Here is a 12,985-nt window from a genome sequence, read left to right as displayed (position 1 = left end):
CGCGAGGCAGGTTATGCCAAGCCCATGCTTGTGGCACCGTGTTCACTGTCGGCTCCGATCTCATGTTGACCCTCACAATGGTGGCCTTTCACGCCTAGGGGCTGCCCTATCGTGAGTCCATGGCCGCCATGGTCCATGAGAAGGCGATGGCGCGCATGAGCGCCGATCCGCGGTTCCAGGCCTTCGTCGAGGACGTGAGACAGAAAGCGCTCGCCGAGTTCGACGGCGACGGCGGTCCCGCCCTGCGCGAGTTTGGCGGCGCCGCGGCCTACGGCGCGGACCGCGAGGGCTTCGCGCGCCTCGCCGTCGGCGAGGCGTTGCGCGACCTGCGGCGGGGCGTCGCCGCGGCGCCGGCGGCGGCCGCCGCGGCCGCGGCGGGCCCGACGGCCGACGACCGCGACCGCGAGGCCGCGCGGCGCGCCGCTTTGATGGCCGCGCAGGCGACCCTCGTGCGCGCCCGCTGCGCGCCGGGCAAGCCGCTGCTCCCCTGCGCCGCGCCGGACGAGGCCGTCGACGCCGGCCGCTCCGCGGCGCTCGCCGCGCCCGGCGGCGGGCCTCGGGCCGTCGCCGACGGCGTCGCGACGCCCGCGGAGTGCGCGGCCGTCGTGCGCCTCGCCCTGGCGGGCATGCGCCGGCGGCCGCGGCGCGGCGGCAAGGCGAGCCTCGGCGTCGACAGCTGCCCCGGGAGCCTCTGCCGGTCCCTCGTCGACCGCTGCGCCGCCGCGTGCGGGAAGCTCCTCGACCTCCGCTGCGGGCTGGACGTCAGCGGCGCCATGGTCACGCGCATCGTCGCGGCGCCGCGGCCCGGCGACGCCTTCGAGGGCCAGCGCGGCTACCCCTACTGGAACCCGCACGCGGACGAGCTCAACAACGGAGGCTACGAGGTCTCGTGCCTCCTCTACCTCAACACGCGCGGCGTCGGCTTCGCCGGCGGCGACTTCGCCTTCCTCGACGTCGACGCGGACCGCCTCGTGGCGCCCCGCGCGGGGCGTCTGCTCGCCTTCACGGGCGGCACCGACAACTTCCACCAGGTCCGCCGCGTCGAGGCCGGCGCGCGCTTCGCGCTCGCGCTCTGGTTCCGGCGCGTCGAAGACGGGTAAGCCGACGGGACGTTACGGTCCCTACGCGCCGGCGGCCGCGGCCGCGAGGAACGCCGCGTCGTCCGCGCGCTCGGCCTCCGAGGATGCCCCGGTCTGGGGATTCCGGTTCTTCCACAGACCGCCGTACGCGTAGTGCGGGTGCGCCGCGTCGCCGTCGGGCACGCCCCCGGAGACGCCGTGCCAGCAGCCGCCGCAGACCATGCGCCACGCGCGCGTCTCGTCCGTGCGGCAGCGCACGAGGAGATTCACTTTCGCGTCGCAGAGGTCGCAGCTCTTGCGGCCCGAGTCCTTCGACGCCGTGCCCTGGCGCTTCGCGCGCCGCTCGGCCTTGGCGGCCTTCTTCGCCAACTTTCTCGCCGACAGCGCCGGCGCGGCGTCGTCGTCGGAGACGTCGGAGAGCTCGAGCGCCGGCGACGCGTCGTCGCCGCCGTCGAGCTTCGCGCCCCGCCGCCGCTCCGAGTTGCATCGCTTCGAGCACGTCGTCACCTCGTCCCAGCAGCGCTCCCACTTCTTGCGCCAGGTAAACGGGCGGTTGCACGTCACGCAGATCTTCGTCGGCAGGTCCTGTTTGGCCACATTGCGCGGCATGCGGGTACCGCGCGCGAGCGACGAGGCGCGCGCGACGAGCGTGAGGGTCGCGAGCGTGCGCAGGTGCATTCACAAAGGCTGGCGATTGTTTCTGCGATCGATGCGCACCACGACGATGTCCTGGATGTGCACGAGGTGCGGCAGCGGCGACGACACGGCAGCGCGACAGGCACCAGCTTCGAAGAAGTCAGGCCTCGCCACACCGAGTCAGCGGCAACGACCGGAATTGAAGAGGAGGTGCCGTGGTGCCGTACAAATTAGCTGCGGCGCTCTTCGAGCAACGGCTCTGGCAATCGAACGAGTCGACCCGAGTTCGAAGCCGCTTGCTAGTTAATGCCCCCTAGGAGTTCAGGATGTCGTCGAGGTCGTCGTCGTCCCAGGCGCTCGCGTCCGTGAGGTCCAGCGGCGCGGCGGCGGGCTTGGGCGGCGCGGGCACGGGCTTCGGCGCGGGCACGGGCGCGGGCCGCGACGCCGCCGGCGCGGGCCGCGGCGGCCGCGGCGCGGCGGCGGGCTTCTTGGGCGCGGCGACGCCGCGGCCGCCGACGCCGAATTTCGGCGGCGAGTCCATGCCCATGGCCGCGAAGGGGTCGTCGGCCGGCGGCGGCGGCGGCGGCTTCGGCTTCGGCGGCGGCCGCTCGGCCTTGGGCGCGCCGAGCTGCGTGATGGGCGCCAGGCCCGCGGGCGCGGGCTCCGCGGCCGCGGCCTTGTCCTTGCGGTCGCGGTCGCGCGCCTCGCGCTTCGCCTGGAGCTCCGCGCGCTTCGCGTCGCGGCGCGCCTGCGCCGACTGCGCCGCGGGCGCCGCGGGCCGCGCGGGCTTCGGCGACTTCTCCTTGGGCGGCGGCGGCGGCGCGGGCGCGGCGTCGCCCCAGCCGTCGTCGTCGCCGAACGCGTCGTCGTCGTCGTCGTCGCCGTCCGCGACGGGCGGGTCGTCGCGCGGCGCGCCGACGGTCCGCGCGGCCGGCGGCAGGTTCGTGCCCTTCTCGACGTCCCGCGCCGTCATCTCGACCTGGGGCACCTTCTCGTAGGGCTGCGCGGGCGCCGACCCGCCGCGGAGGCCCGCGACGCAGCCGCAGCACTTCTTGACGAGCGCGAAGCCGACGGCGAGGACGAGCAGGCCGAGGATCAGCGGCGCGGCCTTCTTCGCGTCGCTCACGGGCCCGTCGTCGTCGCTCGCCGTCAGCTCGCCGAGGAGCGCGCCGAGCCGCGCGGCGGGCGACGGGCGCGAGGGCGCGTCGTCGTCCGCGACCTCGTCGTCCTCCGCCGGGAGCGGGTCGTCGAGGGAGGGCGCCTCCTGCGCCGGCGGCGCCTCCGGGGCCGGCGGCTCGTACGCCGGCGGCTCGTAGGCCGGCGGCTCGTCGGCCGGCGGCTCGTCGGCCGGCGGCTCGTACGCGGGCGCGTCGTCGCCGGGCGCCGCGGGCGCCGCAGGCGCGTCGTCCGTGCGGTCGTCCGTGGACGTCGGGAACTCCGCCGCGGCGTCGCAGGTCGCCGCGCCGCGGCCGCCGGCGTCCTCCGCGTCGACGCAGGCCGCGTCGACCCAGGCGCACGCCGGCGCGCCGCCGCGCTGGAGGTCGCGGCCGCCGCGGCCGCGCTTGCCGCCGCGGCCGCCGAGGCCCTCGTCGAGGAGGCGCCGGCCGCCCTGGCCGCGGCCGCCGCGGCCCTTCTTGCCGCCCCGCGCCGGCGCCGCCGTCGCCGCGAGGCACGCGCCGCAGTCCGCGAGGGTCTCGCAGCCGCCGACGTCGCACGTCTCGCCCGTCCACGCGCCCCGGCAGCGGCACCGCGTCTGGTCGCCGCGCTGGAGGCAGGCGCCGTGGTTCGAGCACTTGCTCTCGTCGCAGGGGCAGGGCCGGCTGCTGCTGTCGCACGCGGGCTCCTCGGGCGCCTCGGGCGCCTCCGAGGGCGCCTCGGGCTCCGCGGGCGCGTCGTCGGGCTCCGCGGGCGCCTCCGGCACCTCCGGCTCCGCGGGCGCCTCCGGCTCCTTGGGGGCCTCGTACGCCTCGGGCTCCTCCTTGGGCGCGGGCGCGGGCTCGGGCTCCGCGGCGTCGCCGTCCGCGTCGATGTCGAGCACGGGCTGGTCGTCCTCGGCCGGCGGGTCGAAGACGGGCTCCGGCGCGGGCTCCGGCGCGGGCTCGGGCGCGGGCTCCGGCGCCGGCTCGGGCGCGGGCGCGGGCGCGGGCTCCGGCGCGGGCGCGGGCTCCGGCTCGGGCGCCGGCGCGGGCTCCGGCGCGGGCGCCGGGTCGTCGTCGCCGATGGCCCCGACAGGGCTCGTCGACGGCCGCGGCGCGGGCGCCTTCGTCGGCTGCGGCGTCGGCATGGGCTTCGGGCGTTTCGTCGGTCGGGGCGTGGCCGCCGCCTGGGGCGCCGGGCTCGGCGCGGGCGTCGGCCGCTTCGTGGGCTTGCGCGTCTTCTTGGCGTACTCGCCGTCCGCGCCCGTCGGCGGCCGCGTCTTCTTGCGCTTCCGCTTCTCGCCGGACTCCGAGGGCGCCTCGTCCCCGTCCTTGTCCGACGCCTCCGTCGTCTCCGTCGTCGACCGCTGGAGCTCGCTGTAGAGGCTGTCGACGAGCGACTCCTTCTCCTTCAGAAGCGCCGCGAGCTGCTCCGCCGTCGCCTCGAGGGACCCGACGGTCGTCGCGTCGACGACCTCGAGCTCGACGTCCGCCGCCGCAGCGTCCCCGGCGACCGCCGCGGCCGCGGCGAGCGCGACCAGCAGCCGCAAAAGTTTTACCATCCTCGACCAGGGCCGCCGCGCGTCAGGCTAGGACCCCGCATCGGACAAAAGATCCGCTTCCGGCGCTTCGGATTTTTCCCCGGTGCCGAAACACGGCTCCGGCCGGTGGGTCGACTTCCCGGCCTGTTCCAAGTATGTTCTTTGGCTCGATCGACGCAGGGCGGCGCCCCATGCAACCTGAAACAAAAAACCGCCGTGGAACAGGGCCGTCACATAGAACGAACGCCTTACGCGGAAATGGGTCGTCCATTGCGCCATAGGAAAAAAATAGAGACTTTGAGGAGCTGTAACTTTACGAAATCCAGACCGATTTTCACGAACCGAAACTCTTTAATTATCGGGTCGACGCCGGCTATCCATCGCACCAGGCGGCGCAGCCAAATTCGACCGTCTCAAATCGGCCGATTTTTGGTGCGGGGTCCTAGTCAGGCGATTCGCCGGGGGGCCGGGAGCGCACCCCGCGCCGCGGCAGGCCTCGCGGCGCGCGGCGCCGGCGCGCGCCGCTCAGGCCGCTCAGGCCGCGCCGCGTCGCCGCGCGGCGGCCTGCCGCGTCAGGCTGCGTCCGGCCTCCCGTTGGCCCGCCGCGCACCCCCTGGCGCACCCCGCGCGGAAAAAAAACCAACGCGGGCGTTAGCTCGTCTCGCGGCTCTCGAGGCCCAGGTCCGCCGCGCGCGCCTTGCGGCGGTCGCGGTGGACGCAGTTGGCGACGCGCGCGCAGGCGCCGCGGAGGCCCGCGCACGCGAGCGTCGTCGCGCCCAGAAGCCCGAAGAGCCGCGCGATGCCGAGGAGCTCGGCCTCGCCCACGAGGAGCGCCTCGGCGAAGTGGCGCTCCGCGGCGTCGCGCGGCCGCGGCGGCGGCGGCGGCCGCGGGAACCCAAAGGTGAAGACCGTCGCGTCGGCGAGCTCGAGCACGAGCACGCAGCTCTCCGGGAGCTCGGGCACGCGCGTCGCCGTCGCGGACCAGGCCAGCGTCGCGTCCGCCGCGTCGGCGAGGATGGGCGACGACTCGGCCATGGAGTAGCCCGCGAGCGCGTCGCCGCGGACGTCCAGGAGCGCGGCCTTGACGGACCCGGCGCCGCCGACGGCGACGGTGACCGCGGGCGGCTCGCCGCGGCAGGGCAGCGCGCGCGACCGCAGCGTGCCCGCGCGCTTGCCCGCGCCGAGGCCCGCGAACGCGTCGGACCCGTAGGCGGCCGCGCGGAGCGTCGCGTTGCCCGCGCCTTCGAGATAGTAGACCGTCGTGCGCCCCCCGGCGACGACGGGCCGCCCGCACACGACGCCGTTCCCCGGCGGCACGACGTCCCGCCGGCCGGACCGCGCGTCGACGAGCGGGAACCACCGCTCCGTGTCCGGCGACCAGTACGGCTCGCACCGCCCCCGGGCGGCCGCGAAGCCCAGGTAGGCGCTGTAAAACGGAAAAGCCGCGAGCGCCGCCGCGCCGCGCAGCGCCGTCGTCGCGGCGCCCGCGCGCCCGGCCCAGCCGCGCTGCTCCCGCCGGCCCACGGTGCCGTTGCCGCCGCCGCGCGCGGCGAACGACACGTAGCGGCCGAGCGCCGCGGCCCAGAAGGCGCTCGCCGGGCCGTCCCGCGACCCGGCGCCCGTGCCGAGGCGGGGCCGCTCCCAGGCGCGGCCGTCGCGCGACGCGAGCGCGCCGCGCCGCGGCGCCGCGCCCCGCGGCGCGACGGCCGCGACGGCCTTGAACCGCCGGCTCGAGGGCTCGCGCGGGTTCGCGTCCTCGAAGACGCCCGCGCCGCCGGCGCCCATGACGACGAGGTTGTTCGCCGCGCTCGCGCCGCCCACGGGCCAGTGCACGAGCCCGAGCCGCGGCTTCCGCCAGCGCACGCCGTCGGCCGACTCCGCGTAGAGCAAGGCGCGCGTCGCGTCGCCGGAGCCGCAGCGGCCGGCGACGCAGGCGCCGTACCAGAGCTTGTAGCGGTCCGTGTCGTAGACGACGCTCGGCGCGCCGAACTCGAGCCGCCGCTCCCAGGCCTCGTCGCCGTGGAGCAGCGCGCCGCCGACGGCGCTCGAGGCGCCGAGGCGCAGCGACAGGCCCTCGGACGACGCCACGCCGTGCGTCGTGTCGAAGGCCGCGTACTTTTCGAGGTTGGCGTACTGGGCGACCGCGACCGTGGCCGCGAACGCCACGACGCGGGCGCGCAGCATGTTGCGAGGCGTCGCGTCGCCGCCGCACCACGACGAGCACGCTCGTTTGTGGCAAAACGTCAAGCGATCGACTTGAACCATACTTGCACCGCCATCGACGTCGTCGAGCGTCGCTGCGGCATCACCGAGCGCGCCACGATGGAGCTCGGCATCCCGGTGATGCTCCTGTCGAACGCGGGCTGCTGGTACACGCTGCTAGCTCTAGAGAAGTCGCTCGCCGAGCGCGCGCTGTCGGGCTGGTGCGTCTTCTACTGGCTCTGGGCCGTCAAGAACCGCGTGCTCGGCCCGCTCAAGCAGGACGCCGGCGTCGTGACCTTCGGCATCGGCGCGGCGGGGTGCTTCATGCATTTCTACGACGAGAACCTCCGCGTCGCGCCGCTGTCGCTCGTGCTGACGAGCTGCGGCTTCGCGACGTTGAACTACGCGCTGCCCGTCGGCAACATGGTCCGCGTCCCCGCGCGCGACCGCTGGACGAAGACCGCGCGGCGCATGGGCCGGAGCGAGGGCTTCGCGCGCTTCTTCTTCGCCTACTGCCTGTCGAACCTGGTGTTCTGGCCGTCGGCCTTCGTGTTGCTCCACCCGAAACTGAAGGGCCGGCCCTTCGAGGACAACTACTTCGTGTACACGAATTAACTAAGGCGCCCTCTTAGCCGCGCGGAGGACGACGCGCGTGAACGCGTCGCCGCCGTCGTCGTGGGCCGCGGGCTTCGCCTGCTTCGCGAGCGGGTGCGTCGCGAGGTAGGACCGGAGGCCCTTCTTGAGCGCGCCCGTGCCGTGGCCGTGGAGGACGAACGCCGACGACGCGCCCTGGCGGAGCATGCGGTCCAGGAAGTAGTCCGTCTCGCGCTCCGCGTCGTCGTAGCGCATGCCGCGGCAGTCGAGCGTGTTGAAGTCCCCGCGCACGTTCGCGTCGTTCTTCGGCGGCGCCGCGGCCGCCGCGGGCTCCGGGCCGTCGAGGCCGACGAGCTGCTTGGGCACCTTCTTCCCGCGGGGCTTTTGCTTCTTCGCGGGCGCGGCGGCCTCGGCGCCCGCGGGCGGCAGCGACAGCTCCTTGAGCTTGACCTTGAGGTCGCCGCCGACGGCCGCGTCGACGCCGTCGACCGCGACGAGGACGCCCTTTTTCGGGAGGAGCGCCGTGACCTTCGCCGGCTTGGCGTACCAGACGCCCGCGCGGATGACGACGACGGCGTCGCCGACGGCGACGGCGTCCGCGGACGCGAGCGGCGCGAGGCCCCGGCGCTCGACGTTCTTCGCCGCGGCCGCGGCGGCGGCGGCGGCCCGCTCGTCCTCGAGCGCCGCCGCGAGCTTCGCGTCGAGCGCCGCCGCGGCCTCGGCGGCCCGGAGCCGGTCCTCCAGCGCGGCGAGGCGGTCGCCGTAGTCGCGCGCCGCCGTCTCCTCGGCTTGGAGCGTCGCCGCGCGCAGCGCCGCGGCCTCGGCGTCGGCGTCGGCGCGCGCGGCCGCGGCCGCGGCGGCCTCGCGCCGCGCGTCGGCGGCCGTCGCGTCCGCGGCCTCGCGCGCCGCGTCGAGGTCGCGCGCCAGGTCCGCGAGCTTGCGCTGCGAGTCGCCGAGGAGCAGCTCCGCGCGGTCGACGACGCGGTCCGGCAACCGGACGCGGTCGCGCGCGATGTCGAGCGCGCGCGACTCGCCGACGCGGCCCGCGACGGCCGTGAAGCCCGGCGCCATGGCCACGCTCAGGAAGCGGTCGTCGTCGTCGCCCGCGGCGAGGAACTTGAGCGACTGGGAGTGCGTCGTGCAGACGAGCACCGCGTCCTTGTCCACTAAATCCTCCAAGACGGCCTGCGCGAGCGCGCCGCCCTGGGCCGCGTCCGTGCCGCTGCCGAGCTCGTCCAAAAGCACGAGCGGCCGCTCCGCCCGGTCCGCGTCCGCGGCCTCGAGCGCCGCCTTGGCGACGAGCAGATGCCCGACGTACGTCGACACGTTGCCGTCGGCGTTCTGCGCGTCCCCAATGTCCGCAAGGATCGGGTCGAAGCAGCCGACGACGGCGCCCTCGTCGCAGGGCACGGGCGCGCCCAAGCGCGCGAGCACGGCCACGAGGCCCAGCGTTTTGAGTAGTACCGACTTGCCGCCCGCGTTCGCGCCGGAGATGACCAAGCACCGCGCGCCGCCGGGCCCGAGCCGCGCGTCGTTGCCGACGACGCCGTCGTTGCGGAGGGCGAGGAGCGCGTGGCGCGCGTTCGTCACGGCGAGCTCGGCGCCGTCGGCGACCCTGGGGATCGTGCCGCCGACGGCCTTCCCGAAGCGCGCGCGCGCGCGGAGCGCGTCGAGGCCCGCGACGGCGTCCAGCAGGGACCTCACTACAGCCGCGTGGCCCGCGACGGCCGACGCGCAGGCGCGGAGCGCCGCGGCCTCCTCAGCGCGGCGCATGGACAGCGCGCGCTTCGCCTCGTTCGTCGGCGACACGAGCGACGAGAGCTCGACGTACTGCGTCTGCCCCGTGCGGCTCGCGCCGTGGACGAAGCCGTCCTTGGGGATGGCGTTGGACCTACGACGGGGTTTGACAACATTGCCGACGTTTTGTTGCGAGAAAAGACGCCGCTTTCCCACCGCATCGCGACGACCCAGCGGCCCTCGAGCTCGAAGAAGCCGCCGGCCTTCTCCGCGGCTTTGGCGCCGTCGGGGTGCGCGTCCTTCTTGCTGCTTTCCAACGCAACTTTGGCCGCCTTCTCCCGGGACCGCGCGGCGCCGAGCTCGGGGAACGTGGCGCCCGAGAGCCGGAGCTCGCCGTCGTGCTCCTCGAACGCGCTCCTCAGCGGCCAGCACGCGGTCGCGGCCTCGTAGGCGCCGGCGTCGGCGAGGAGCGGCGACCCCGCGAGGAGCCGCTCGAGCGCCGGCGTCCGGGGCCGGTCCTCGAGCCAGGCCTGGAGCCTGTCGAACTCGTCGAGCGCGTCGACGACCAAGAGGAGGTCGTCGACCTCGAGGACGTCGCCGCGCTCCGCGGCGTCGAGCGCCCGCTCGAGCCGCGCCGTCAGCGCCGTCGCGAGGCTGTGGTTCGCGAGCGGCAGCACGCTCCCGTCGCCGGCGTGCTCCGCGCTCACGAGCCAGTCGAGCTCCGCGTACTTTTCGCGCGCGGCGTCCGCGTCCGCCGCGAGCGCGCCGACGTCGCCGCCGCGCCCGAAGCGCTGGGCGCCGCGGTGCGTCGCGCAGCGGTCCACGAACGCCTCGAGGATCTCCGCGGACTGGAGGCTCTCGAGCGACTTTGTAACGTGGGTGGCGAGCGACGGCTCCCACGACGTCGGCTCCCACGACGTCGTTTCCGGTTCGGCGGTGAGGCCTTCGGGCGGGACGACGGATGCTCGTGTTGTTAAGTGTTGGCGCGCCGGTCTCGCGTGCTGCAGCGTGCTGGTTAGCGGGAGCAGCGCGAGCAGGCACGGCCACGAAGGCCTAACCATCGTCGATGCTAAGCTGAGCCTTGCTGAGGTGTTGATTTCTAGATTGCAACCAGGTTGCAGCTCGTCGCGACGCTCGACGCCGTCCGAGTTCCGTCCCCGCTGCGTGAGGACTGTCCTGCCCGCGGATATGCGTTCGCTGGATGTGCACTGGAATTATTCGGATTGTCGCACACCCGCTATTCGCCACCGCGCGCCTGGCCGCAGCTCGGCTTCTTCGTCGCCATCGATGGCGGCGTCTGTGCCTATTAGAACACCCGCATCTTTGATCATTGCCGATGGCAAAGCTAGACAGCGTGTCCGCGCGGGCCCGCGCGCCGCGCTGCAACAAGGCTTCAAGCTGAAGCCCAATCCTGCCACAGAGCATCAGCCCGGCGCCGCACCCTGTCGTCGTCGCGCTTTCGGCCCCGCCCCCCGGAGACGCCCCCGAGCAGCCCGCGACCAGGCCTTCGGAGCCGTCCCGACCGGGCCTACGGCAAGGAGATCCCTTGGCGCGAGCGGATCGCACGCCATGAACCGGCTCCCCGCCGACGTGTCGCGGCACGTCGCGGACCTGCTCACGGCGCGGGAGGCGCTCGCCCTGCTGTTCGCCGGCGGCCGGCGGGGCTGCAACCTCACGTCCGCGTTCCGCGAGGCCAACACGCTGCGGCGCGTCGCGCGCGTCCGCAACGAGACCGACGCCGCGCTCTTCTCGCGATGGGACGCGCTGCCCGGGTCGCTCCACGAGTTCGTGCTCGCGGCGACGTCCCAGCCCGAGCGGCTCCTCGCGGGCGTCTTCCGGGGCGCGGCGCGCGCGGGCGTCGCGGCGCTGTCGCGCGTCGACGTCGCGCGGCTCCGGATCCCCCGGCGCCGGTCGCGCGACGTCGACGAGCGCGCCATGATCCGGAGCCTGCGGCGCGAGTTCAGCCCGGAGACCGTGCAGATGCTCGAGGAGAACGCCGTCGCCCTCGGCGACGACTCGTCCGTGAAGTCGCTGCTGCTGTCGCTCGGCATCGACAACACGACCGACTCGTTCTTCGCGGGCGCGATCGGCCAGCTCGCGTCCGCGCGCGCGGGCCGGGGCCGCGGCGCGCCCCAGGCGCGGGCGACGCGCGCCTGGATCGCGCGCCACGCGCTGACGCGCATGCCCGCGAGCCCGCAGACGCCCGAGAGCCACACGTCGATCTACACGAAGGTCGCGGACCTCCTGCTCCAGCACTGGGTCTTCCCGCAGCTCGGCGCGCCGAGCATCGGCGGCCGCGACATCGCGCTGGTCTACGACCGCGTGCGCATCGCCCCCTTGGCGGACCCCGCCCTCCCGGGCCGCGACATCTGCGACGCGTGCCTCGGCCACGACGGCACGCAGCGTCGCGCGCTGCTGTGCTGCCGCGTCTGCGACTACGCGCTCTGCGGCGCGTGCTGCGGCCGGGCCCAGCAGGACACGCACGAGTGCGCGCCGCGGCTCATCGACATTGGGTACGGCCTGAGCAAGTCGCCGTCGGCCTACACGGAGCACGTCAAGCTCGTGCTCCGCGACTACTTCTCCGCCGGCGCGGTCATCGACTCCGAGGACCGGCTCCGCGCCAACGAGGCGCTCCACGCGCGCATCAAGGCCCAGGAGGCCTGGGTCGCGACGGCGGCGGCGGACCGCCTCCGCGCGCGCGCGCAGCTGGCCAGGGGGCCCGCGGCGCACGAGGCCTGGCTCGCGCGCGTCTACGGCGACGCGCCGGAGATGGGGGAGTAGCGCGGGTCTGTAGCCGGTTCTTTTGCTCCTGGGTCTCCCCGACGTGGCTGGCTGCCGCTGCGGCTGGCTGGAGCGGCTAAAATTTGCTCGTCGTGTGACGGAGCCCCAGCACATCCCCGCGCGTCAAAGCGACGCGCTGTGACGACATCCCAGCCGATTTTCGACGTTCGAGTACACGTCGCTAGCATCAGGGGGCTTTCTCGGGGTGTCTGGGTGCTGCGGATTTTGAGACAGCTGAGTTTGGGACTGGGAGGCGATCGCTGGCGGCGTCGTCGAGGGGCCTAATTGTGCGAATCAAAAGTGGCTGTTTGCAAAAACAGTGCTCATCGTGCGGACCGGAGTATGGAGCCTCGAGTTTTGAACTGCTGCGAGAGCTCGAGAGACGCCTTTGGGGTCGCTGAGGCCATTCCCAAACGCTCCCCGCACCTAGGTCCTCCATTCTCAACTACATCACACACACTACTAAATCATGTCTGGCGTCGCGCGCGGCGTCGGAAAGTGAAATGGCCGTTTACATCGTTTTTCGCGTGCGCGCGACTTCAAAGACCGGGCCCGCTACTTCATAACGCTGACGCTTCCCGAGGGGAAGGTGTTGCGCCCACTCGCGCGCGGCGCGCCCCTCCTGGGCGACGCGCTCCGAACGTTCAAACCGTCCGCCTTCTCGCTGCGCTTCGACCGCGCCCCCCACACCGCCGCGCCTCCCGCGCCGCGCCGCGGGGCGACCCGACCCCGCTTCCGCGGGCGTCTCGCACGTCCCGGAGCGGCACGGGGCCCTCCCTCGGCGGGCGCGGCGGCGGCGACTCCGTCGAGCCCTTCAGAGGGCTCGGCGGGCGCCGCTCGCCGCGCCTGGGACCACCAACCCGCCTGTGGGCGCGGCCGCGCGGCGCCCCTCGACGGGCGTCGTCGCGCTCGCGTCCGGGAGCGGCGCGGAGCCCCCCTGGGCGGGCGCGGCGGCGGCGACTCCGTCGAGCCCTTCAGAGGGCTCGGCGGGCGCCGCTCGCCGCGCCTGGGACCACCAACCCGCCTGTGGGCGCGGCCGCGCGGCGCCCCTCGACGGGCGTCGTCGCGCTCGCGTCCGGGAGCGGCGCGGAGCCCCCCTGGGCGGGCGCGGCGGCGGCGACTCCGTCGAGCCCTTCAGAGGGCTCGGCGGGCGCCGCTCGCCGCGCCTGGGACCACCAACCCGCCTGTGGGCGCGGCCGCGCGGCGCCCCTCGACGGGCGTCGTCGCGCTCGCGTCCGGGAGCGGCGCGGAGCCCCCCTGGGCGGGCGCGGCGGCGGCG

General features: G+C 74.7%; 4 protein-coding genes across 4 annotated transcripts in view; 2 read left to right on the top strand and 2 right to left on the bottom strand.

The window, feature by feature from the left end:
- Window positions 1–2,028: 2,028 nt before the first annotated feature.
- On the bottom strand, window positions 2,029–4,413 carry AURANDRAFT_61372 (hypothetical protein; the record flags this gene model as incomplete). The annotated part of the gene is made up of 1 exon (XM_009034897.1): window positions 2,029–4,413. The coding sequence occupies one exon, from the start codon at window positions 4,411–4,413 to the stop codon at window positions 2,029–2,031; it is 2,385 nt and encodes a 794-aa protein (XP_009033145.1).
- Window positions 4,414–5,043: 630 nt separating this feature from the next.
- Window positions 5,044–9,986, bottom strand: AURANDRAFT_61371 (hypothetical protein; the record flags this gene model as incomplete). Its single annotated transcript, XM_009034896.1, has 3 exons — window positions 5,044–6,525; window positions 7,240–9,079; window positions 9,142–9,986. 3 exons carry the CDS (start codon window positions 9,984–9,986, stop codon window positions 5,044–5,046), a joined length of 4,167 nt encoding a protein of 1,388 aa, XP_009033144.1.
- Window positions 9,987–10,494: 508 nt separating this feature from the next.
- On the top strand, window positions 10,495–11,706 carry AURANDRAFT_61370 (hypothetical protein; the record flags this gene model as incomplete). The annotated part of the gene is made up of 1 exon (XM_009035052.1): window positions 10,495–11,706. The coding sequence occupies one exon, from the start codon at window positions 10,495–10,497 to the stop codon at window positions 11,704–11,706; it is 1,212 nt and encodes a 403-aa protein (XP_009033300.1).
- A 430-nt stretch (window positions 11,707–12,136) lies between these two features.
- Window positions 12,137–12,985, top strand: part of AURANDRAFT_59843 (hypothetical protein) — a gene marked incomplete at both ends in the record, with an annotated part of 2,155 nt that continues 1,306 nt past the window's right edge. Inside the window, one exon of the mRNA XM_009035053.1 lies at window positions 12,137–12,184. Within this exon, the coding sequence (XP_009033301.1) occupies window positions 12,176–12,184 (9 nt within the window). The remainder of the gene's footprint in view (window positions 12,185–12,985) is intronic.

Source organism: Aureococcus anophagefferens (assembly GCF_000186865.1).
Source record: "Aureococcus anophagefferens unplaced genomic scaffold AURANscaffold_2, whole genome shotgun sequence".
In the NCBI taxonomy this organism is placed as follows: Eukaryota; class Pelagophyceae; order Pelagomonadales; family Pelagomonadaceae; genus Aureococcus; species Aureococcus anophagefferens.
Note: the sequence above shows the minus strand (reverse complement) of the source record. Positions and strands in the feature narration are given on the sequence as shown.